At 43.2% G+C, this 25,731-nt stretch overlaps 2 protein-coding genes across 5 annotated transcripts in view; one reads left to right on the top strand and one right to left on the bottom strand.

Moving 5' to 3' along the window:
* The first annotated feature begins 111 nt into the window (after positions 1-111).
* CUNH17orf75 (chromosome unknown C17orf75 homolog) lies at positions 112-10,053 on the top strand. The gene is made up of 10 exons (XM_016152526.2): positions 112-304; positions 951-1,031; positions 2,601-2,726; positions 3,634-3,774; positions 4,011-4,068; positions 5,348-5,467; positions 6,106-6,170; positions 6,319-6,455; positions 7,259-7,362; positions 7,893-10,053. The coding sequence occupies exons 1-10, from the start codon at positions 162-164 to the stop codon at positions 8,106-8,108; spliced, it is 1,191 nt and encodes a 396-aa protein (XP_016008012.1). The 5' UTR covers positions 112-161; the 3' UTR covers positions 8,109-10,053.
* A 2,129-nt stretch (positions 10,054-12,182) lies between these two features.
* RHBDL3 (rhomboid like 3) overlaps positions 12,183-25,731 on the bottom strand; it is a 43,697-nt gene continuing 30,148 nt past the window's right edge. For all 4 annotated transcript variants that reach the window (XM_016152524.2, XM_016152525.2, XM_036222897.1 and 1 more), the window contains 3 exons: positions 25,148-25,248; positions 18,517-18,577; positions 12,183-15,814 (listed from right to left, as the gene is read on the bottom strand). In XM_016152524.2, coding sequence (XP_016008010.1) covers positions 15,543-15,814; positions 18,517-18,577; positions 25,148-25,248 — 434 coding nt within the window. In that variant the 3' untranslated portion in view covers positions 12,183-15,542. The remainder of the gene's footprint in view (positions 15,815-18,516; positions 18,578-25,147; positions 25,249-25,731) is intronic.

The raw sequence follows: 25,731 nt of genomic DNA, 5'->3' as shown, positions 1-25,731 counted from the left end.
GACAAGCCTTTCCAGACCAGCTTCCTCTCCTGAGAACTCGGGGAAACCAGCGGAACGCAGATGCGCGAGGGCCGAGAGCCGGACGAGCCTGGCCGCCGAGGACTGTATGGCAGCGGGGGAGCGCTTTGGCGGGGACACAGGGCTGCTCGGAGGCCGCCACGATGCTTCCCTCCTTGCAGGAATCGCTCGATGGGGATGAAAAGGAGCTAGAGAGCAGTGAGGAAGGTGGCTCCACCGAGGAGCAGCGGAAACTCGAGCCGCCGCCCAGCAGCCACTACTGTCTGTACAGCTACCGCGGAAGCAGGTGCAGTGTGCAACAGTCCTGTGGCCCCGCCCTGGCTGCGCATCGCCACCTCGGCTTTGCGGCCTGGCCGCTCTCAAACGCCATCTTCTCCCAGCCGAGGGTTTTGTCCCTAAGGGCTCTCCTGGCCTCATGGCGTTCTTCCGGGCCCCCATCCGGGACTTTTGTTCTTGGCCCTCTAAAGCCTAATTGCCCCTGTCTTTTTCTTGTCCCCTGTGCCCTTTAGCGCAGTGCCTCGCATGTTCAATGATGTCGATTTTCATCTGTCCTTCCTGTCATAATCTCCCCACTTTCTTCCGTTCCCCCAGACCATCCCCACCCTCTGGTTATCCTCTCTCCTTGCTTCCCCTTTTTTCTCCGACCGGCAGACTCTCTTGGGGCTCTCTTGGCCCTTTAAAGTCTGTTTTTTAGAGGCGATTTCCTTGACTTTTCTGGATACTTAAATTCCTTTATCCCGCCCCTTAGGTAGCGTGGAGAAAGAAGGGATTTTTATCAGCACTGTTTTACGGGTTTTCCCTGTCATGAGGATAGGCAGCGAAGGATCCATGCACTTTTACCTTGCAGCCTCTACCCTGTTTGTGGGGTTCCCCTATACTCCTCTTGAGTTAGGGCCACGAATTGATAGTTTTATTGTTTTTGTGGCATGCAGAGTGGCACAGCAGCGAGGGGACAGTGATGATGGAAGCCCAAGTGGTACAAATGCAGAAACTCCCTCTGGTGATGATTTCAGGTAAAAACAGCTTGACCGTAACACATGCATGTGCCTTTATCTTCTGTACATCTCTGGCCTGTAGATGTCAGTGGATACCCTGTTTCCACTCAGCTTTCCCTGAATCAAACCATAGCCCGCCTATCATAGGAACTTCATCTTGATTTCTTCATTAGTCCATTTATTCAAGCCTGGGACAGATAGTGCCCCAGGTTATTAACTAGAGACAATTATTCCGAGTTTCTTGATTGGAACTCCAGTAAATATTCAGTATCATATGGGTACCAACAAATTTAAAATCTTCCTTTTTTCCCCCTTAGAATGCCCTTTCATAGCTCCTCCGATGCACAGTAGAATATAAATTCCAGGACCGCAGGGATTGTTGTCTCTGTTGTCCATTGATATCTCCCTACCTAGTACCTTGAGTGGTATATGGCAAAGGGCAGACATTTAATACATATTTATGGAAGGGAGGGAGGGAGGGAGGAAAGAAGGAAGGAAGGAAGGAAGGAAGGAAGGAAGGAAGGAAGGAAGGAAGGAACCTACCTCAACACTTATTGCAAAGTAGAGTTACCTAATAAGAAATTTATGGATGAATTGATATGATGCCTGGGACGTGCTTCAAAAAAAAATCTGGAAAGTCGAAGGGTGCAGACAGCATGGGAGTACAGATGAAACAAGATTGGCCATAAGCTGATAATTGTCAAAACTAGGTGGTGGGTATGTGCGGGTTCATCATACTGTTCTACTTTTTATGTTTGAAATTTTCCCTAATATAAAACAAAAGACCTTGACAAGTATCGAGTTCATGTTCTTCACTGGGAAATTTGGTGGTAGAAGACCTTTTCTCCTACATATTCAGATTATAGACTCTGTTTATATTCTAATCTAAACCAAACTAAAATGTTTATTTTTAGCTCATAAACAATTCTTAAACTGATGTTGTTTATTCATCAGTAGCAGGTAGTTGGAGGATTGAGGAAAGGAGGTAGGAAATAGTGACTTTAGAGAATAGAAGAGTGAGTAAACCAGGAAATATACTGATAGCTGGTCAGCAGTAAGGGCCCACTTGAGGCGAGGTGATTATTAATTTAAAATGAGACTAGACACTGTGGACGTGAAGTTTTGTCCAGACAGATTCCACTGCATAGATACAGGTGCAGAGTAGGTAGAGAGCTAGACTAACCAGGGCTTAAGTTTTGCTAAGCAAGTACAGTGAGGTGAAGACGACAAGGAGGTTAGATGAGAATGTGTGTAGGGGTGTGATTTTGACTGACCATGGAATTTAAGCTGGTTAAGGAGGAGGGAAGTGGGATGTGAAACTGAGGGACTATGAAAAAAAGGTAAGGTCATTGGATTGGGGGGTCCCAGAGGAGACATAATACTAGAGAATGAGCTGGAAAGATACTACAATTTTAAACTTGTTTGGTGAGTTCGCTCATACTTGCATTCTTAAAAGCCTTACCAGCAGGAGTCAGATAGAAAGTTTTTCCAAGTCCTTAAAGGGACTCTGACTTTTAGTAATAATCTTACTTAAGGGGTGTGAATGCAGTTGTCCACTAGTAAGGATTGTGTTTTTCATTTGTCAAGCCTCTCCCTGGTGGATACTAATCTACCATCTGAAGTGGAGCCAGAGCTGCGCAGTTTCATTGCTAAGCGTCTTTCTAAGGGAGCAGTTTTTGAAGGGCTGGGTAATGTTGCATCTGTGGAGCTGAGGTAAGTGTAAAATGTGCTGTGTCTTGAGTTTTTATTTATGAGCTAAATATGAGAAGTGATGAGAAACTCCAAAAGATCGGCTCCCACTAGACCTGCAAAATTCATCTTTGTTCTCTGTCTGCCGGAGCACCGGGCCTTACACATAAACATTTGTGGAGTGGAATTAATTGAATGGCAGAGACTCTGCCTCCTAAGTGTACTTATGTAGTCTTGTACTTGGAAGAAAAGATTTAATTACCAAAGCTAAAATTGTATACTTGATAGTTTGTAAAGTACTTACACAAACTTTGATGCCATTCTCCTTACAAAGGGATGATAGGGATATACTCTGACTTATGTTTACAGATGAGGAAATAAACTCAGAGTTTGGGTCCCAAGGCTGGTCATATTGATGGAGTTCAGGCTTAAATCTAGTCATCTTTGGTTGAATTCCTACTGTCTTTCGATTACACCCCTTGATTGTATTTCACTTCAGACTATAATGTTGGCATTAAGTCCACTCAGGAATAGGAGGCCACAGGTCACGAATAAGGCTACAGGATAAACATGTTACATCTGCCTGGAGCTTTAATGATTCGTGAAGTTTTGGGAGAGGGAGAGAACATGCTTATAGTTATGTAAATATGGATATACTATGAACAAGAGTAAAATTTGCATGAATTTTTGCATGAAATAGCCAAATTCAAAGAAATTCCATGTTTGTTAGGTGCTGTTTTAGCCAAAGCACATCATGGTAAACATTCATTTTCCTCTGCTGTTACAAGTAAACCAAAGAGAAGTCTGGAAAGTTCTGACCTAGTTGGTAATATAACAGTATTGCCAGATCCAGATAACCAGGGTTTAGAACAGCCAACGTAATTATATGCATGAGTTATCAAAATAATATATTGTATCTTTTTCTTTCTAGAATTCCAGGTTACCGGGTTGGTTGTTATTACTGCCTTTTCCAACAAAAACTGCTTCCCGAAACAGCAACAATGGACTCTGAACATAACCCTTCAGAGTATGTGGTCTGTTTTTTAGGAGGGTCTGAAAAAGGACTTGAGCTATATCCTTTCTTTGGTCTTTGAGGATATCAGGAAGGAAGTTGTGGGAAGGCAAGTTGAGGAGTATTACTACCGACCTCCAAAAAGCTTTTCTACCCCTTATGTATTTACTTGAATTACCTTTGTACGACCAGTTTGTCTTGGCTTGTTTTAGTTTGTGTTGTTTGCAAGATTTTATATATCTTATTGAGAAAAATACTATCTCAATTCATCTTTTATTACTTCCTTAAGAACATACTTTCAGGCTTGAATTGGACAAGTACATTCAAGGGCTGAAAAATAACATGAATTGTGAGGTAAGATGATTGATTCAATAGTTTTTGAAGACTGAGATAACTAACATACTGTAACTGCTATACTTACCAAATCATACAGGTGGACACAAAGACACCTAAATTCTAAAAATTTACTACTTTGTGGGATAGTCGAAAAGTTCTTGTTAAAGGAAACAGGGCACATAGTCTTTTAAGTGCTATAAGCTTCACAAGACTGCTTCTGATGTTTTGTATCCATGAAAAATTCAATCCATTGAATTCAATGGTATGGTAATATGCCAAATGAGGAAGTGGATGCTCTTTTCTTGATTTCTAGGACATAAGATTTATATTATGAGGAGAATTAATGGTCCATGAAGCCTTTGACACCAGAGACATGCTATGCAATAGTATGACTGTCCTTGAACTCAACATCAAAGATTTTTAGAAACATTCCATTTTTCATTAATTGATATTTTATGAATTAGATATATCCATATCTATTAAGGTATCCATACCTTTTAAAAACTATTCATTCAGCTTGTAGCAGTTGTTAGTATTGTAATTCTTATAAATTTACTACCCATCACATGTGGTAACAATTCTTTTTACTTATCATGTACTTACGAGACACTGTAGGAAAGGAAAGGATAGCATAAGAATGAGCCAGGGATATGAGTCTAGGGGGAGCTGTTCTCCCAGACTGGAGCTATTCCACTAGTCCCCAGAGAGCAGCACAGTCTAGAAAACCAGATGTGCTCATAGCACATTGTCTCACAACTGGAGTGGGCTTTAGGGCTTTGATGAGTTAATATATCTTTTGAGTGTTGTGATAAGTTAACTTGTATCCTTATTCACATTTTGAGTGTGAATGAAGTATCTGTTTACATTCTGAATTCATTCAACATGTATTTTAAAAGCTCATACACAGGTGTTTCAGACACTGTACCAAGTGCTGGTGAGACAGGATCATTCAGAGAGTATCTCCAGTGAGTATACAGTATACCGAGGGGAGATGGACATGCAAATGCACAACTCCTTCCAATGAAGAAATAGCAAAGAAGCCTACTAATTCAGTCTCTTCATTTTATGTAATGCATTTCTTACTGTGTTTTTAAGAAATTCAGTACAGAATCCCCACTCTGCCCAACAAGTGCAAGAAAGTTATATCATAATTCCTCTTTTTCGAGTTGGTGGTGTTAGGTTAAAAAAAAGGAGATGTCCCCAGTTCTTTTCACTGACAAGAGTATTGTGAAGAAAATGTTAAGTCCATTAAGGCAAAGGCTTATATTAAAGCAAGTGACATTTTCTCTTAATCTAGGAAAGGGGCCTGGAGAACCACATAAAGTCCTACCTGAGCAGCTGGTTTGAGGATGTTGTATGCCCAATCCAGCGAGTGGTTCTTCTCTTTCAGGAGAAGCTTACCTTTCTGCTACATGCCGTAAGTTTTGTCCAAACAAAAGCATTTCCTTAATTGAGAATCACTTTGGCAAAGTTTTGATTAAAGACATTCATTTTCTTTAACATTACTCTCCCTCTCTCCTGAATATTCATTCAAGCAATGCTTACAGTCAGGATGGATCACTCTCTATTTACTCAGATCTAGAAAGTTACATTACTAAGGTAGAATTGTAAACATTTAGTTGTTATTGCAATATTTAATTATTATTAAAATAATTACTTTTTGAAATGATCTGGGAGAGGTATAATTTTCCAAAATAATTTGAGAAAGAAAATAAAAATCCAAAGTGATTTTAACTATATGAAAATGTTCAGGTAAAAAGTGAAATTTCACTAAAATATCCAGACACTGGGGAAGGCTTGAATAAATGGCTAGGTTTTTCACTTAAAATATGTGGTGGGTGGATGCAGCTGAGATTGGATGTGTCCATGAGACCAGGTAGTAAAGCCAAGTTTCAGACTGTTACCATTAGCAGCTGAATAAGGCTAATGAGAGCTTCTGGGCAATACCCATTAAGCATGTAGTATTTTGAGGAAGGTGACGTTTAGGAATAAGTAGCCGCTTAATAAGGAAAACTGGAATACATGTGTCAATTAGGCTTAATTTCTCTCTTGTAGGCTCTGAGTTATACTCCTGTTGAGGTTAAAGAATCAGATGAAAAAACAAAGAGAGACATTAACAGGTAAAGAACAGTTTTGCAAAGAGAGAACCTTCTCTGTAGCAAGCCTGATATTTATCTTTTTAATACCCACCCTAGTGCAGAATGAATTTGCTTTCTCCCTCCCATCCTTCAGTATTGTTTGTGAAAAATGACTGTGTATGTGTGGCAGGTTTCTGAGTGTGGCCAGTCTTCAAGGCCTTATTCACGAAGGCACCATGACATCTTTGTGCATGGCCATGACAGGGGAGCAGCATAAGTCTGTGGTCATCGATTGCAGTAGCTCCCAACCTCAGTTCTACAATGGAGGTGAGCCACAACCTTTGAAGCAGCTGTCCTGGGGCTCTTGGGAGTCTCTTTTTTTACACTAAGAACAAATGGTACAAAATTACCGTTCTTCCCTGTGCAGTTTTACATGTTTATTCCAAACTCACCAAAAAGAATAGCAGTTCCAGAAACATGCAATTCCACTCCTTAGAGAGAAACTCTTGGATATGTATGTATACAAGGAAACAAATTTTAAAAATGTTCCTAAAGGTATTGTTTGAAATAGCAAAGAACTGGAAGCAACTTAAATGACTATCAACAGGAAAATTGATAAACTGCTATATTCACACAATAAATACTATATAGCAATAACAATGAACAAACTAGAGCTGCATGTATCCGTATAGCTCACAAATATGCTAATAAAACAGCCATTAAAGAAAAATACATAACATTTTAACATATGCAAAATAACACTATATAGGGCTTAGAGATTTAAGAAAATGTATGTGGCAAGAATTTAAAGAAATACTAGGGGAATGATAATTATTTCTGATGAGAAAGGGTGGGGGGATGCAGTTGGGAAGCAGCACAGCAGGGCTTTAACCATTTTGGTATTTCTTAGCCAGGTGGTGAGTACACTATTTCCTTAGACCATTATAGCCATCAAATAATTCACTATACGTGTTTTATAAAGAAAAGATATTACAATATATAAAATATCAAATCACTATGTTGTATACCTGAAATGTTATACGTCAATACTTCAATTTTACATAGAAAGAAAAAAGAATAAATATCCATGCTTTGTAGGATTTTGTTTTATTTTCTAAAATATTTTATAGGAAGCAACCGATTTTGTGAGGATTGGATGCATGCTTTTTTGAATGGTGCTGAAGGAGGTAACCCTTTTCTTTTTCGCCAAGTACTGGAGAACTTTAAACTAAAGGTAATTGTCTTTGTGTCGAGTGCCACATAATTTTTGTCTGAATTTTAATTAGTACTAGTGACAGAGTAACAACTTTACAGCTACAATGTCTATTAAATAGGACATTCTCAAAATTAGAATCTTCAGAAGGCATTTACTTTGTTTTTCAGTGGCTTTTCCATACATATTGCATTTCCAGTTAACAGGGTTGAATGCTTGTTTATATCTCAGGGACATCGATGTTATAATTTGTGACGTATCTTAGGTGGAAAGCACAAAAAAAGTAACTTAATGCCTACGGGTTCAAAATTCTAGTGGGGAAGAGTGTTGTGACCTTATTTAGGAGATTTTAGAAGTATTTTTATTTTATGTTAGATTTTGTTCTACCAAGGGCAAAGCAAATTAGCAATAAAAATGAGGGAAATATTTAAAATAAAAAGCAAAAATCTCAGCAACATACATTGAGTGAGTTGTCAGCTGGATAGAAGATATTTTTCAGGCTTTATTATCATCTCCGTAAACACATATTTAACTGGATAATCTTTCTCTAGGCCATACAAGACACAAATAATCTGAAGAGATTTATCCGACAGGCAGAAATGAATCATTATGCTTTGTTTAAGTGTTACATGTTCCTAAAGAACTGTGGTAGTGGAGATATCCTTTTGAAGATTGTTAAAGTGGAACATGAAGAAATGCCTGAAGCCAAAAGTGTGGTAGCCGTCCTTGAAGAATTTATGAAAGAAGCTCTTGCCCAAAGTTTTTGATCATGTTTTGAGTTAAATGTATTGTGAAGTTGTATATTTCAACATTGGTGTTTGAAATTGCAGTTGTTATCAATTGTCATAGGATTGCTATTTAAGATTATTTGACATGCATTCTAGATGTTTCATTTTGTGCTTTTAAAAGTTAATTAGACATGAAAATCTGAGGAACGTCTTCACTGAGTCCTAGAGAGATGTGTATTAGAGTTGTGGAATTTTAGTACATTACTTGTCCCATAAATTCTAGACTTGATGGAGTTGTTGCTTAAAAAACTTCAGAGGTGATTTAGTGGCTTCCTTCAGGAGTTTGCTGCAGTATTTAGCAACCTTCTCAGCAAAATCACAATCTTTCTCAATGTACTATAGCGTCTTAAAAACAAATATACTCCTAGTCTTAGGACAGATTAGCAACATGACACCGTTTCAAAGACAGATCATTCAAAGACAGTGCATCCTGTGGGTGCTTGATAGATTTTTTGTTTTGGTCTGATTAATAATGGCATGGATGATGAAGCAAGCTTTTAAGTCAATATGCAAATAAATCATGAGCATGTAAGAAATTAAATGAGCTTTAAAAAACAGATACACTAGCTTCAAGATAAAATATTATCTCAGATGGAAAGCTACTGGAAAAATGGTACACATCATTTTTTTTTTCATTAATTTGTTCACAGGTATTAGCCAAGAGCCTGTATTTTCTTTTTTCTTCAAATGAAAATGCTGAAGTTGTTAAACTGAGTGTTAAAAAAGAAACAGATACATTTTACAAGCAAACTGTAACATAAAGAACACAGATTCTTCATATCAGAGTTACTCATTGATTTTAGTTTTTTGTACTTTTGTTGAACCTCATATTATTTTACTCTGAATTAGCTGAAGGTGCTCTCAGCTAGAGCCATTTATAATTCCCATGGAAGCCAATTGTAGCCGCACACATATGATTGCAGTTTGTTCTGCATAGCTTTTTAGTAATCCATTTGATAATGGTTTTTGTTTACAAGATCAGAAGCCTTGTGTTCTCACTGCCTTCAGGATGCTTGGAGGAACACAAGTCCATAAAAAATCCTCTTTTAAACTCATATAAGTTCACATTAAGTGCTGAGTTTTAACTTTCAAAATGATTAACAATGGTCTGCTTTCTCTTCTACAGAAGTCTAGGGACATGACTCACTACACCATTTCTTTTCCTTTAATAAGAAATACAATTTAGAATCTTCATAAAGGCTTTCATATGGTTTTAAACTTTAATAACTTGATTGTAGGCAGTATAGAAAAATATCCAAGTAGCATTTTTATAGCATTAAATTAGGAATGACTATGGGAAATAAGCAGTTTTATGGTACTACCATTGAATCTGACTTTTCTAGTGTTCTTGGTTGCCCACTTGGATATTAATTTTTTAAATTAAACATTAGGACATCAATATTTCAAATCTGGAAAACATTTTTCATTTTCAAATTCACATGTCATTCGAAAGTCTGTATCGTAAATGACATTTAAAAGCAAATGTATTACCTGCTTCAGGTCACTAATGGATATAGTCAAAGTATAATTACATATTCTTTATATGTACTTATATATAAATATCTTGTAATGTAGGCTCACTGCATTCCACAGTTGTAAAATTCGTCTTGTTTTTAAAATCCGTGATAAACTGTATCACTGCTGCAGACAAGGAAAATGGTGACATGGAATTGAATGTCTTGTTGGCCATGAAAAGAAACTCAAAGAGCTCATGACCAGAAACATGTACTGTATTCAAATCTTAAAAAGCTAATGTATTACCTTTTAAAGTTTTGAAAAGGATTCGTTCAGTGTGGAACACATTTAGGTATCATTTGTGTACTATACACACAAGGGAAATGTATGTTAGTCATGTATCAAAAATGGTTGCAGTTTATCTGTAATTATATTTGTAATAATAATAAAAAAACAATTTAGCATCTTACCAATGCAGTCATTTTTATTTAATGAGCTCAATTCTCAGGCCTGACTTTTTTTTTTTATTAATTCACAACAAGTTTATGGGGTAATTATTCTTGTTATGCTAAAGAATTTGTTGAAGAAAATCAAATCACCTGCTGGGATACATCTTTCTGCATTTTGCAAGAGGCAGCAGGCAAAGTGTAAGAGCAATTTCCATCACAATGTTTTATTCATTGTCCAGTAAAGTTATACCTATAGAATTCAATAACCCAGGTCACTTCCTTTCACTCTCATTCATTATTAACCATGACAGAACGCCTGTCCTTTACCAGAGGATTACTTATACCAGATTCCAGAAAAGCCTGCAGGCTTCTTGAAAATAAGATTCAGCCACTAGGACTACACTTTCCTAACCATGTGTCTTCTCAGTAATGGAAACCCTGCTGGCTTCAATGAAGTCTTTCCACTTGGAGGTCTAAGAAGGCATCTCTAGTTTTATAATTGCTAATCTTCCTAAATGTAACATAGACTTTAAATCACTCTGAGTTGGCATAAATCCTAGATTCGGGAAATCAGGGGTGATAGAGAACAGTAATGAATTGGTACCTGTGGATTTTCTTGTAAACTACTTCTAGAAGGCTGACAAAGTGGAGATTCTGGTAAGTGAACACTGAGTGACTGTTCCAAGGTTCATTACTACTAATGGATGGTCCTAATAGAGACTGGATCTTTAAACAATCACCCTGACATTTCTACAAATCTAGTGTCCTTGAAGTCCTATACAAACATCTGATGGCTGACAGCATGAACTTTGGAACTAGGCAGTCTTAGGTATGAATCCAGCCAAGCCCTATACTACCAGCAAGTTACTAAGCTTCCTTGAGCCTTTCCCTCATGTGTAAATGTGGAAATGTTTATACCCACTTCATACCAAGTAGCTGTGCAATTAAATGAGAATATGTTGAAAATGCCTACCCCAGTACCTAGCACATAGGAGGTACTCAGTAACTTGTCTTCATAATTACATTTTTGGTGAACATCTTAAGTTATCAGAAGAATGAGAATCTGGTAGAAGGGAGGAATCAGAAAAGTGAAGAGGGAAGTGATAGAAGGCCAAAGGCAAAGCTAACTAAACAACTTTTGGCTGTCCAGGGAGCTTGCTTTTAAATGCCTCCAGTGATGGAGCCCAGAACTGACCCACGGGAACACTGATGCTCAGACAGGGTCCTGACTTCCTTACAGGGAAGTCAGTTCACACTCTTCAACAGAAATGGGTTCTTTGACCGTTAGCCTGAATTGCATTGCACGGTTTGTTCTGGGATGACTTCTGCAGCATTGAGAAATATTTTTAAATGATATACAGGAAACTGATATGAAAGATTGTTATGGAAAACAACTGCCATGCTGAATTTAACAGGGTAGTTTAACCCTCAAACGAAATTTAACAGTTATGAATGGCAAAACTACATACACGTCCATTGGCTTAGAAAAACTGGTGAAAACAATTCACTTTCCAGGTTGCATCCATTCAAAGCCTACCCAATCAGTAAACTTACCAAGCACCAGACTTTAATGTTTATGCTCCTCTTATTTTCCCCTTCTTTATGTGAATCGACCATGCTTTTTTATCTGAGAACACTGCTATCCCTTCCTCAAGATCAAGGTGTTGAAAGCCCCCAGAAAGACCTAAAGATTAGACTATTAAGGTAAAGAAGGAAGTAACGAGAAAATTTCAAAGATTCTTCCAGCCACGGTAGTCAAATATCAGTCTCCATCGGCGTTCAGAATAAGAGTGGGAGGGGAAGGTGGGGCACACACCAGAGCTGGCACAGAGGTTCTTCACCTGAAGCCTCAGATCAGTTCGCTTATTCACAGCCACTCCTCCCCCAATTGTACACAAAATTGGCTCTCTGTGCATTTTTACGGGAAGAGATGTCACAGCTTTCATCAACCACTCAAAAGAGTTAAGTAATTCAAGAAAGGTTAAGAACCACGAAGCTAGAAACACCAGCACCAAGAACCAATGCCCGCTCTGTACTGTATAAATCAGACCCACCCTTACTGCTGCCCACCCTCTCCCCCCACCCTGACCCAGACCGAGATGAAACAGGCCCCAATGCCAACCCTTCAGGTCACTTTCTGAATAACCGATGGCTTAAAAAAAAATCTTTAATGGAATCTGTGCTCAAATAATATGTTACAACAAAAATATACAGAATGTACACAATACAAAAATATTTAGAAACAAACACTGCAGCTTGTGTTTTGTTTTGTTTTCCACTTACTCAAGTCCTTGTGGGGGGAAGTTCAGTGTTGGGCACTGTTTTTTAAGGCAGAGGAATATCGGTGCTTTGCAGCCGGCCCTGGGAGCAACGTGAATGATGCCGGGAAAGAGCGTCCGCTGTGCCCGGGAACCTGCATTACTTGCAAACGAAACTGGACAGTGGGGAACGATCTGGGCTTGGTGAGCAATGACTCCTCTAACCCTCTGGGCAAGAATGGTTCCCATAGAAATTGCGAGTCCTATTAGCTGGCAAAAGTGCCTCATTAGGGAACTTTCCCTAATTAAAAAACGAGTGATTAATGGTGTCATTAAAGCGAAATTTCTCCTTTGAAGGTTTGTTTTCCTTTCCCCAGTTTCTGTGGCTCCTCCTCCATTTAACGAATGAGCGAGTTCTGTGGCTGCTGTTTGCGGAATCCCCAGGTTTCAATTTCTGTACAGTATGGATGAAAATCCACAGCCTGGAGGTGTACACCACCCTCAGCTTTCCAGTACAGTGCCCAGGTGGCCATACTGGATGAGGAAAGAGGAGTGATGCAGACTTGCTGCCGGCAGGGTACTGGGAGTGAGGGAACAAAGGGACTTGCTGAGGAGAAAGTAAGACACCAAAAAAGAAACCTTTCTCACCAGACAACTGTCTCCAGCCTTGGGTGGGAGACCTGGGTTGTGTGAAGTGCCTATTGTCACCACTGGGTGGCCCTGCTTGGAAGTGACAGTTGGTAGAGGGTAGTGGAGGTGGGTGTTAAGCAGATGGAAGATTTTTGGGGTTGCCTTTGGATACTCTGCAGACAGGGAGCAGCCAGGGCTGGTGGCCTGCAGTGTAGACGAGGCTCTCTTAGCATGCTCCAGACCTTGGAGGACAGAGTTAACAGGATGGCAGATGGGACTTCCACCTCAAGTAGTCCTTTTCAGTAACAAACTTCTATCTGAAGCCTTGAGGGAACTGAAAGCTCCTCTGAGGGCTTTCTAAAGGCTTCTAGTTCAGTCTTCTCAACCCTGAGAGAGGAACGCCCCTCTCCCGGCAACGCCAGACAAAGACAGTGGTGGCTCTCTGCTCCTTCCACCCACAACCCAGAACCCCCAGGTACCAGCACCAGATCTGGAAGGGAAGCTCCGCCTCCAAGCAAGGCACTCGCTGCCTCTGCTTCTCCAGGAAGGGATCTCCCTACTCAGGTTTAGCAGTAGTTGAAGCCCATGGTCAAAGTCCCCTTCCCCATTTTTCCCCAAGTTTTCTCAGCCCCCGGTTCCAGCTCAGAGTCTCCTCTGCTAAGAAGCTGACTCTTGCAGTAGGCCATTCTTTCAGGAGGCCAGAGAATGGCTGGCAGGGCACAGACAAGATGCCTCCGGGTGATGCAGCTCAGCCAGAGATCTGGCCGATGCCACCTCGGGCTGGTACTTCTCAGTACGGCGTTGACACAAGGGCAGCATGACCTCAGGAGCTATGTGTGGGGACCAGGACAATTGTATTTGGTACTGGGCAAAGACAAGGAAGGGCCCAACATAGCCTAGGCTGAGTGGGGGTGTCCTTGGGTAGAAGGACCTTGCCCATTTACATGTGATCACTGGGGACAGTAAACCACAGTAGCCCAAGTCTCCCAAATGCCTGGCCTGGCTGATTTCGGACCTCTGTGCACATAACGTCTCTGATGGGCGCATGGCTGGCTGAAGGCAGTTCCTATACTCCTACCCTCATTCCTGCATGAGCCCGGCCCCTCTGCCTCCCAGACTTGGGCTCCATCCTTCTGGGCTGTCAGTGGTTGGGAGTTCTAAGAGTAGTATAAAGGGAATGACATTTTGTCAAAGGCCATCCTCCCCACGCCCTCCTCTTGAGGCTGCACCAGCTCCTGCAAGGGGTCGTCCCCTTGGCCTTGTTTTTCCACCTGTGAAATGGAGGTAGGATTGGACTCGATAATCAGCCCTGAGCATCTGAGTCTGTGTGCTGTCCTCACCTGACGCTCATTCAAGTACCCAACAATTCCTCTCCAGCGGTTTTCTGCCTACACTGGAATTCCTTTTGCTGTAAACTCCTGTTCCTCTGACTCAAAGGGACACATGGCCTTAATATTCCTGCCCCAGCCTCTCCTGTACCCCCAAAGCCCCTTCCCTCCTAAGGGAGACAGAACTAAACCTTTTCAGATTTGAAGGCCACTCCAGGGGAAAACAGAGCAGAACTTGGCAAAGGCGAGGAAAACCTCAGCATTCTGAGGGGCCCTGGAAGGGTATGTGGTCTCCCTCTACCACGGACAACTCTCCCACTGGTCAGTGAGTCTCAGGGAGAGGCCTGGAAGGGATAGGGGTTGGAGCATGGGAGGTGGGAAAAAAAAGGGCAAGCTTCCTCTCACACAGACTCTTCCACATACCCCCACTGGCCGTCACAGGAATCCTCACAGCCTCAGAAACCGCATCGTCTTCCCCATCACACAGGCACCTCCATCTCCGCCCATCAAACTGCACACACACACACACGCGCGCATCAGAACGTTGTCTCCACGTGCAGGGACAGGGCGATGAAAGGGAAGGAAAAGACTTTAAAATCAAGGCAGGGCATGGGCTGCTGGGGCCCTGGTGGAACTTGGGATGAAACTGATTCCCTCTTGCTTGGGTTCCTCTTCCTGGGTACCCCCAAGGCAAGGATGGGGCCTGAATTTATGGAACCTCCCTCCCCTGCCCACCTCAGGCACTAGAGGCCATGCCCTAGTGCCCACTGACAGGCACAAGAGGGCACCTTGGGCATGTCTACCAGCAGGCCTGCTCCCACTCCAGGGCTCCAGACTCAACAGCTTAGAGGGAACATTTCCTGGCCTGCATTTATCTCTGGGCTAGACAAGGGCCCACCTGGCTACTACATCCTCAGGCCTTCCTTACATCCTTAGGGTCTCTCAGGGTAGAAGACGGGGCTGCTGCCCAATCTGTGACAAGGAAAGGGACCACTGAACACATGGAACAAGCCCAGCCCAGAGGGATGGCCACTTTTGTCCCACCCCTTCGCCCTGGCCCGATATCTTCAGAACAGTCTAGAAAACAATAGCCACATCCAACTCCTCCAGCAGGTGCATTTCAGAAAAGAGCCTCCACTGTCTATGCAAACCTGAGCACAAATCTCACAGTAGCCCAGTGTCTCCTGTCCTCTCCTCCCTGGCCTCACTGAGCTGGTGATGAGAAAAGGAATATAGATGCTCCTTTCTGATGCTGCTTCTCCCTCCTTCCCCCCACCATGGTCCTCCAGCCCTTTAGGGGGGCGGTGGCAGCTTTAAGTCCAGCAGGGTGTAGGCAAAGATATTCCAGAAGACAGCAAACAGCACAAAGATGGTGTACATGGCCACAAAAATCCACCACAGCGACTGGTCTTGCAGCCTCTGCTCATAGTTCCTCAGGACCACCACGCCCAGGGTGATGCCCACTGCCACGCCACCCAAGTGTGCCACGAAGCTCGGGTGAGGACACGGGGGGTAGGCCGATGGGTGGAACCGGAGCCACACAGCCCGTCCAAACTCCATGCTCACTGCAAGGGGAGGAAGCACAGAGAAGTCACAGGAGGGCCACTAGGCAGGGGCTGAGGGAGAGGCCTTACACTCTGTCATCCACCATCCAGCCACCCACTTGGCTATCCACCCATTAATTCATTCCCTATACGCTAAGCACTGTTTGTCCTATGTGCTGGAGGTATAGAAGTGAAGAAGACAGACAAACTTCTGTTTTCCCAGAGTTTACAGGATCTGGCAATAAACCAGCATACGATTACATACATAAGATAATTTTGGTAAGATAAATTCTATGGGAAACAAAAACTGGTGATTTAAAATCAATGCTGGGTATAAAAAAGAGGATTCTTTAGTTCTGGGAGTCAGGCAAGATCTTCCTAAAAAGGTGATGTTTGAGCTGAGATGTGACTATCAAGAGAAGACCTGAAGAAAACATTCCCGAGGCCCTTGCACCCCTGCTGTCACATGCTCCGGAGGCTCGGTCTCCCCATCTGTATGAAGTCTTGGCCTCTCTGTACCAGGCTACACTACTGCAGCATTAACAACAACTACAATATGTGCTAGCACTTCACAGTTTATAAAGTGTTTTCATATATTATTTCATAACCCTTGGGAAACTCTTAGAACCAGTGTTTTTGTGGTTGGAAGGAAGGGATGGAGGAAGGGAAGGGCAAAGAAGGAATGGAAATAAAGTCTCAACAAAGTGCTGGCATTTCTTAACAATTCTAAAATGTCCCCATCCTGCCCTCCAATCCATCCTTCTTGCATAAACTTCTTGGGTTGGCCAATCCAATGAAGATGAACTTTCTTAAAAGGACAGGTGCTGGGAAACTGCCATTTTGTTACCCACCATCCAAGGAAACTGAGGGCAGGTGTCCTTATCCTCATTTTACAGGAAAGAAAACCAAGGCAAACTTAACAGATTGAAAGAAAGCCCTTTGAGGGAAATTGTTTTGTCCTTGTTCAGTTACCATTTAATTAACCAGGAGCCTCTCTGCACCCTAACTCCAGGGGTTCCAGCAGCTGGGGACTGATTGCCCAACCTTCTGTCATAGGCCTTGCAACTCCAAGGATGGCCGATAGATGGCGGAAAAGGAGCAGCCAGGGACGGCCACTGTGTCCTCCCCAATTCCTCCCCAGCCCTGGGGGTACCTTCCTGCCTTTGCTTATTAGCAGGCCCTGTGTTCCACAAGGGAGGTTTGAAAGATATGGTCCCCCACTCCAAAACAGCATTTCAATTTTTACGATGCTTAGAGTTGGATTTTTTAAACAGCAAGACTCATGCCTCTATGTCCTTCCTTGTAAAGACAAACTCAGAGTCTGAGCAGATAGGGAAGCTATAATCACCCCAGCACCCCACTTGACTGCCCCTGACTTCCATGGCTCAAAGAATCTATGAGCTTTAGAGCTGGAGGTTCCTCCTTAGAAGTAGAGATCCTCTAACCCCATCCAGGAAACTAAGACCAGAGAGCCCTGAAAGCCATGCAGTACGAGCCGAGGGATGTTGAAGTGGATTAAAGTGGAGTTCACCCAGGGCCCCCCCATCCCATGCTTGTTCTGGCTCAGTCTTCCTCTTCCCCATGTCATAAGCAGCTGACTTAGGCAGAGACAGTTGAGGTGCTCCTGCCCAGCCTGGCTAAAGTGTGGGACATTCGAAATGGCATAGGCTGGCTATGGATCCTGGCTCTATCACCTCTAGCTGGGTGACCCTGGGAAAGGAACTTAACTCTCTGAACCTTGAGTGCCTACCTGTAAATTAAGCCTTCACAGCTGTGTTCTGAGGAATGAATGAGAGACTGTGAGCTCCTTCTCTCTTCCTATCTCCTTTGTGTCTGTTCAGATGATGATCTCTTTCTATCTCAGAATCAGCCTCTTAGCCTCTGGTCTCATCCCCTCACTCTTAACTTCTCCACTGGTCTCCTAAAACTCAAGTCTACCATTAACTCTCTTGTTTAAAGCCCTCTGATGGCCTTTCAGCGCATTCAGAGTACAGTCCAACCTTTCTCTTAGCATGTCAAGGCTTTCATGATCGTCGTGACTCCTATTATCTCTTATCACAATCACACAGTCCCAAACTTCATAGGTCGGCTTTGCTAACTGACTTGCCAGCTGGGATCCTTTACTTATCCACATCTTTGTTAATGCTGAACCTTCACCTGAAATGCCCTCTTGCACCTTATCTACATGGTAAACACCTGCCTGTCTTAAACACTCAACATGATCTCTGCAGGTAGAACTGACTTCTGAGTAGGGACCCCTATGACACTCTGTTGTAGGGGTTTGTGGATTAGTTATGGTTTGTAAACCTGCTAAAACTACAAGTATCAATGTGTGTGTGTGTGTGCACACGTACGTGATGTGTGCATATACGCATGTTGCCGAGAAAGGAGTCTCTAGCTTCCATCAGATCTCAAAGGATCAACTCCATGACCCAAAAGGTTATTAAGAAGTTATTTTTCTCGATCTGGATGCTGGTCATTGAGCTGGACACTTACCCTATGCGTACTTTTCTGTTTGCATATTATATGTCAATAAAAAGTTTTTTAAAAAGTTAAGAAGTAGCAGAGTGAGTCAGACTTCTTTCATAACATCCCCGTTTTGTTGCACATTATTGATAAGGCTCCCTTTTTTTCTAGACCACAAGTCCCTGAAGGGCAGGGACTACACCATCCTCATATCCCCCCGAGCCAGTGCAGGACTCCCTTCCTCTGTCAGTACTTACTACAGATCAAGGCCACAGCCATCCTCAGTAGCTTGAATTGGCACTTCATGCCTGACCAGTTCTAGGAAAAAAGGAGAGAGTTCCATTAGTTCTAGATCAGGCCACTCCTCTGCAGGTATACCTCACTTAAGAAAATCTAACATTTGAAAAAATAATCTTTATTAAGTCCTGAATGAGGGGATTGTGGCTAAGTCTCAGATCACACCAGCATGGCTTTGAGACTTTAGGCGATGGTTAAGTTCATTACTGTCAAAAAGCTCCTGAGCTGCACTCACAGAGGAAGAGAACCTAGAGCTAAGGAGATGAAAGTCCCTGCTCCTCCGCATGCCCAGACAACATCTGAGAGGCACAGTAATTGCTGGGTCCCACGGTTGCAAAGGGATGCAGGACAACAAACCAAGTAAAGTCAAAGCAGAATCACCTGGATGATAAAAGAACTCAAAATCCTGCAAGTAAGGAACGAAGGAAGAGAAGACTCAGGGGTCAAGTTCACTGTTGTCCAATATCAAATGAGGAAACACAAGGAAAGGGCACACTCAGTGTACCCTGCAAGCAGAAGACTCGATGGACGAAAACTCAGAGACCGATTTTGTTTTTTTAGCTCTAGTTTCCATTTCTATTAGGCAGAGCTGCCTAAAGATGGAAAGATCCATCTTGAGGGGTGGTGAGTTTCCCAGCACTGAGGGGTTCAAACAGGGCTTTGCATCACTTAGAGGGGATGCACTAGAATTGGGCATTGGAAGGGGGGGGTGGGCCACATGGCCTTCAAACAAATCCCTTTCCTTGAGAATCTCTGAACACTCTGAACCTCCAAAGCAGATGATCAGAGTACAATTATCCACCTTACAAAAGATCTCACCGCAGGGCTCCTTTGAGGGGCACTCCTACAGTGCATTCAAAGCTCTACTCCTTTTAAACCGCTGCGTGCGTGCGCAGTGCACGGGCACACATAGAAATGAGCCTGGAATCTTCCGAGAACACATCAGTCCTAGGGAAAGAAGCAAACTAGGTATAGCCAGGGGCTCCTGTTCCCTTCCACCCACCCGCTCTGCCGCTGCTGCCTGGCCCAGGCCCAGCTGGGGGGCATGTCTCACACTCCTTTGACATTGGGGGACACATGTGTTAAACTTTACAGAGGCCCTGAACACTGGCACATACAATAATGTCTATAGAAGCTTCGGTGGAGCAATAGGATGCAGGGAAGCTGCCAAAAAGAGGGAGAAATTCTGCAGCGTTGGGCTTCTTGCCCATGGCCTCTCTTTCCCCCATTATTTCTCACTGACCGGCAAGCCCTTCTTCACAAAAGGCGAGGTAGACACCACACGGCCCCTCTTTAGAAGGAGACGTCTAATCTTTGCTCACTGACATGGTCTGTGCTAAGAAGCAGATGGCAGGACAACGTTGTCACCTGCTGGTGTCTGCCCACAGAGGAGCTTTGCCAGGAGACAGGGAATAAAATGGGAGTTCGTGCCCTCTACCCGATCTGACGACCCATTCTGAGCTGGCTCAGTGAGCCAATGGTGGGCGGCTCCTCAACTCCTTTCCAGGCTGAAACCCGAAGGTGGATAGGTCCTTGGGAGCCACCTGATGGACCATCTCCTTCCAAAGGGAACACCCTCTGCCAAGCTGCTGACAAAATGGCCCTTCAGCCCCTGCAACTCTAATCACTGAAAAGTTCTTCCTGCCACTGTACGGCCAGGTTTTGCCTTCCTGTGATGTCCATGCAGGGGTCTTAATTCTTACTTAAAAGTGACGCTCATGGTCATAACACTATTATTCACAACAGCCCAAAGTGGAAGCCACCCAAGTGCCTACTGACAAATAAATGGATAAACAGAATGTGGTATATCCATACAATCAAATATTATTCAGCCTTAAAAAGGAAGGAGATTCTGACACATGCTACATGAATGAACCTTAAGACATGTAATAAGCCAGTCACAAAAGGACAAATACTGTATGGTTCCATTTATGAGGTACCTAGAGTCGTCAAATTCATAGAAACAGAAAGTAGACTGGTGGTTGCTAGGGACTAGGAAAGGGAGTTAGTGTTTCATAGGTATAGAGTTTCAGTTTTGTAAGGTGAAAAGAGAGTTATGTGGGTGGATGGTGGTGATGGTTTCACAATGATGTGACTGTACTTAGCACTACTGAATTGTATACTTAACATGGTTAAGGTGAAATTACGATATGTTTACTTACCACAATTAAAAACGAAAGTGATTCAGAACACTTCTAACATCCCTTTCCTTGTAAAAATCCTCTGACTATCTTACCTCAACATGGTGTCTCGTTCACTGAGTTCCGAGTGACGGTATCAGGCAAAGTAAGTCTAGCATGTACTGGCTGCTCTCTCCATCAGCTGAGGCCCAAGTTGCCTCTCGCCCCATCTGGGATCTGTCTTAGAAAGCGTCATCCATAATTTTGGTCTGGCAAGACCATTGGTGGGGTGGCTTAGAACTCGTTTTTTCTCCAATGTCCTCATTTGTAAATTTGAGGCAACAATAGTGCCTATCTCAATTCATAACCTCACCGGGTTGTTGTGAAGGTAAAATTAACACATAAAAAGCACTAAGAACACTGACCAGCACATGGTAAACATTGTATAAATGTCTGACATTAGTGTCTAGATCTGAGACGAAGACAGTGAGTTTGCCTTGCTCAGCTGCTTTAAAACTTTTGAAAGACAGTAACTTTGGATATATCCGGGAGCTCCAACGGTTTTGCTCCCAGGACAACTGCATTTATAATACCTGACTGGCCCCTAAAGGCGTGGGAGCTTGCCATGCTGATCCAGTCACACCCTCTGTCCTGCATTTTCAGAAAGAAGAAACCGAGGGTGCAGGAGGGCTAGTTCCAGGTCACAGTGAGTTACTGGCGAGACTGACAATTCCCAGTCCAGGGCTCTGCCTGCCTATACTTCTGGGACAGGATCCTGTTCTGTCCGTCTGTGCTGTCTGTCCTTGCTGGATGCCCCAGCTGCACTCTGCCCCCAAACTGAGCCACTACCAATAAATTACCAGTGTCCCAAACGGTTGAAGGGTTAAATGAGAAAGTCACCTTTCCCACCAGCTGCCTCATATTCCCGATCCATTATTCCCTCCAATAAAATGAGTTCAGTTAAACAACGGGAAAGAAGACAGAAGTCTCACACACAGCCAGCACTGCTGCTGCTGTAAATGTTGAAAAGCCTGCAGGGCCCTTAATTTCATTCTCTCCCCGGGCCTCCTAGGGTGAGACAGTAACTCACCTAGGGCAAACAAGGCAGTAGCCAGTCCCCTAGGCATCTTGCTCACCCAACCAGTTAAGAGCTCAGAGGCTGAAACCCAGGCAGGGAGCTTCCGTTCCAAGACAGCTTTACATATCCCAGGTAGAAACAGTTCCTTGTCAAACGGCTTCAAGAAAACCCAACACAGAAAATAGGAAAGCACAACACAGATGAATTAAGGAGTAATTATTTGTCCTACAAAAGGATTTTTACTTAATAAAGCGAACCTTATAACATAGGAATCTTTTGTGCCTTTTAGACGATACTCCTTCCTAGTGCTTTGACAATATGGTTCCATTTACAAAAATTTAGATCCCAAACATTGTAGGAAAACACCTATCATACGGAGCAAAGTGTGAGTAAATATCTTGTATAATTAAAAATGAGAATCTGGCCCAGCAAATGACAATGAATAAATTATTCAGTTATGCGTATCTTCATATTTCCAGTGTTTAAGATAAGAATTCTTGGTTTTAGGTCTTTTATGCCATCTAGATCTTTTGTTGAAATAGTTTCTAAATTTAATCCTTTGATGTAAACTGAAAGCTTTTTGAAACGCAAAGTGTTTTCATGAAAAACAAGACATACTTTAAGGCAGAATTGCTCATTTAAACAGACTGAGAACAGAAGTGTTAAACATTTTTCTATTATGTATCTAGAGCAAAAAGGACACGTTTTTTGGTTATTCTCTGTAGAGATATCAGGCAGAATTTATAAAGATAAAAAATTATACGTACACAAATATATATAAATATATACACACAGAAACACATATGCAGTATCTCCCAGCTATATGGTGATTAACCAGAGAGAAAACATTTTCATATCCATTTTTCTTTCATGTCTTTCTCAGAACTACCTTGTAGTACAGATGAGAGAACTGAGGCTCTGAGAAATTAGGGAACTCATAGCTATCAAAATGGTGATGCTAGTACTCAAATCCAGATTTCCTGACTGCGAGGTCTACACTTTTCCTCCTTTTTGTTCTGACAAGGTGTTTTGTTGTGTACACATATACCAACCAATCTTATTTCGGAATTAAAATCAATAGTATATCTATTCAGTTGAACTCTATGAAATTGCCATTGTTTAAATGCTCCTGACTCACAGAACTGGCAATTTCACATAGCTTGACCCAACGCATCTCTAAGCTGTTGGGCATGGAACTAATTTGGATAAAGATGTCCTCTTGATAAAAGGAAATCAACCTTTTTTTTTTAATGAGAAAGTAAGTATTTTTTTCATTGTCAAATACGCACTATATAACTTTCGAGGGAAAGGCTACCATATGCCATGCTCTGGGGACTGCAAAGCTCCCGGTGGGCCAGGGAAAGCCGAATCCTCTGGAAGGGCAATGGGCTCTCACGCGGGACTGCTCATCACCGCTGCCACAAGCATGGGCCACTTGCCAGAAAGAAGCGTAAGCTGGAACAAAAGTGCTTTCGCATCTCCCTCCTCAACCCTGTGCCCCAGCCCACGGTTCTTGGGGTGGTCTGCCCTCACCCCGGGAACTCCTGGGGCACCAGGGCTGTGCCCCACACAGTGGGGAAGGGGGTGGAAACAGGCATCTTTATGAACTCTTGTTTGTTTCTTCTTTCCCATGTTCTCTTGGTTGTGCTTGTTCACCTCCTTACACACAGACACATCTTAGGGGGAAAGGAGGGGGGTCATTAAGCAGGAATTGGGGCAGGGGGAGGGGGGAGTGGAGGAGTAGAAATTCAGAGGAAAAGCTGTGTCTGGGGAAAGCGGTGGCACTGATACAGAATGACCCATTTAAGAGGGCCATGTGAGGCAGCCCTGCGCTCCCAGGGTCTCAGCAGACCAAGCCGTGTGTGTGTGTGTGTGTGTGTGTGTGTGTGCGCGTGAACACACATGCACAAACACACGGACTTGCATATTCACACAGGCTGGCCCATACCTGCTGTAGTTCTCTAAGTGCTCACTTAAGTTGCCAAAATTCAGGCAAGTAGCAAGTGTAGTCAGTGTCTGACGGTCTCTCTCCCCCTTTCTTCCTTTTTCCTCTCTCTTCCTCTCTCTCTCTCAACATATAAAGGGACTTTGGTGAAAAGAAAAGGAATGGTGTTGAGGAGCAGGGCAGGTGAGAGGGGCAATAACAAAGATGAAATGGGAGAATTTAGTTACTCCAAAACCTGTTTGTCACTGAGCATTCACACATCTGCCACGTGGTGCCGACGGTGATAGAGAAGGAAGGCGAGTGCAATAGGACCCCAGAGAGAAGCTCTGCCTTTTCCCGACGTTGTTCATGCACTGAGTCCTTCCTTTATCAACCAAAACTTAGTGGGCACCATCTACCTTGTCCAGCCCTATGCCAGGCACTTGGGAAACAGATGAGTAAGACCTGGGTCCTGCCTGGAGGCTCCTGGCCAGCAGGGGCATTAGCCAGAGTTACACAAGCACTGCCAGTGACTCCTCCTTTGGCCTCCAAACTTCAGACTACCTCTAAAACAAGAAAGTAGTTTTTCGCCACCTTTGACACTATTGGATTAATTCTAATTTCTTTCCTTAAAGAACCTGTCTCTATTCGGAGTCCACCACGGTCTCTTCTGCAAGGATCAGAAAATTAAGTTAATACTTATAATGAATGATTAGTTTTGCTTTATCTCATTTATCACATATCATCTTATTTCACATATATGGAAACAGGCACAAAGTAGTTGAGTTACTTGCCCAAGGTCACTCTTCAGGAAGTGAGTTGCTGGGATTCAGATCGAGGCTACCTGGCTCCACAGGCCACACTCCTAACCACTATATGGCCTTTCAGGAAAAGGCAAAGAAGAGCGTGAGAAAAGAAGCAGTGGTGTCCCATCACGGCGACAAGCTGGTACAAGGGAACGACCCTTGAATGGTTTTCAGGCAATGTGGGTTCAAGTCCCAATTTTGCCACACGCCTGACTGAGCCTTCGGACAAATCAATTAACCTCTCAGAGCCTTCTTTCCGATTTGACAATTTTGATGCAATAATCTTTAAGGTCCCTTTACTTTTAACAATCTGTGACAAAGAATTATAATTATGATGTGTGCTGGTGGTCAAGAATTTTAACACTTTTTAAAGTTGCCAAGTGGGAAAGAGGTAGAATAGGGAGATGGGCTAATTCATAGGCAAAGCCATGACTGGAGAAAATATGAATCACATATGGAGGGGCCCCACCCCATTTGCAATGGGCCCACAGAGGGTGAGTAGTGTCTGTGAATTCTGCTGCCAACCAGGTCTGCCTGGTGCTTGCTGGGCCTGGGCTGGAGTGTGGATGAGGATCCCAAACCTAGTTCCAGCTGATTAACATGTAGGCCCAGCGATGGCAGAGGGGAGGCCAAAAATGGCATGCTGGGACAGGAGGCACTCACCATCACGATGTTAGCCAGATGGGCAGAGACAAGTGCATACACCCCTCCAGAGGAGCCCACAACCGGCGCGGTCATGTCAGCCACAGACACTGCCAAGGATCCTGGGAACAGACAGAGGAAGAAGTCAATAATTCTGGAAGCAGGTCCTTACCCCAGCCACAGGCCCTCAGATGCTGCAGCCTCGGGGGTAAGACCCCAGGGAGAAGTCTCCTTGGAGCCTCCTAGAGGATTAATTTATGGCTGGAAGAACCATTTGATTCAAACTTCTCCTTTTACAGATTGGAGAACAAATATTCAGTGGGGTAAAGTGAGCATCTGCTTCTCAATCCAACCTCTGCCTCACGATGTGCCATCTCAGGGTTCTGGAGCAGTAACAAAATTTGTTGCAGAAACAGCTACCGTTTATAGGGCACTGTGTGTGAGACACTGGCCAAGCATTTTACATACATTCTCCGTTTTAACCCTCAAGACAGCCCTTTGAGAAAGGTACTAGTAGCCTCATTGCAGAGATAAAGAGACTGAGCCCAGAGTCAGCTGGTAGGAAGTGCTGGAACCCAGATTTGAGTTCAAGTCTGCTTGACACA

This window comes from Rousettus aegyptiacus, unplaced genomic scaffold (genome assembly GCF_014176215.1).
Source record: "Rousettus aegyptiacus isolate mRouAeg1 unplaced genomic scaffold, mRouAeg1.p scaffold_m13_p_6, whole genome shotgun sequence".
Classification (NCBI taxonomy): domain Eukaryota; kingdom Metazoa; phylum Chordata; class Mammalia; order Chiroptera; family Pteropodidae; genus Rousettus; species Rousettus aegyptiacus.
Note: the sequence above shows the minus strand (reverse complement) of the source record. Positions and strands in the feature narration are given on the sequence as shown.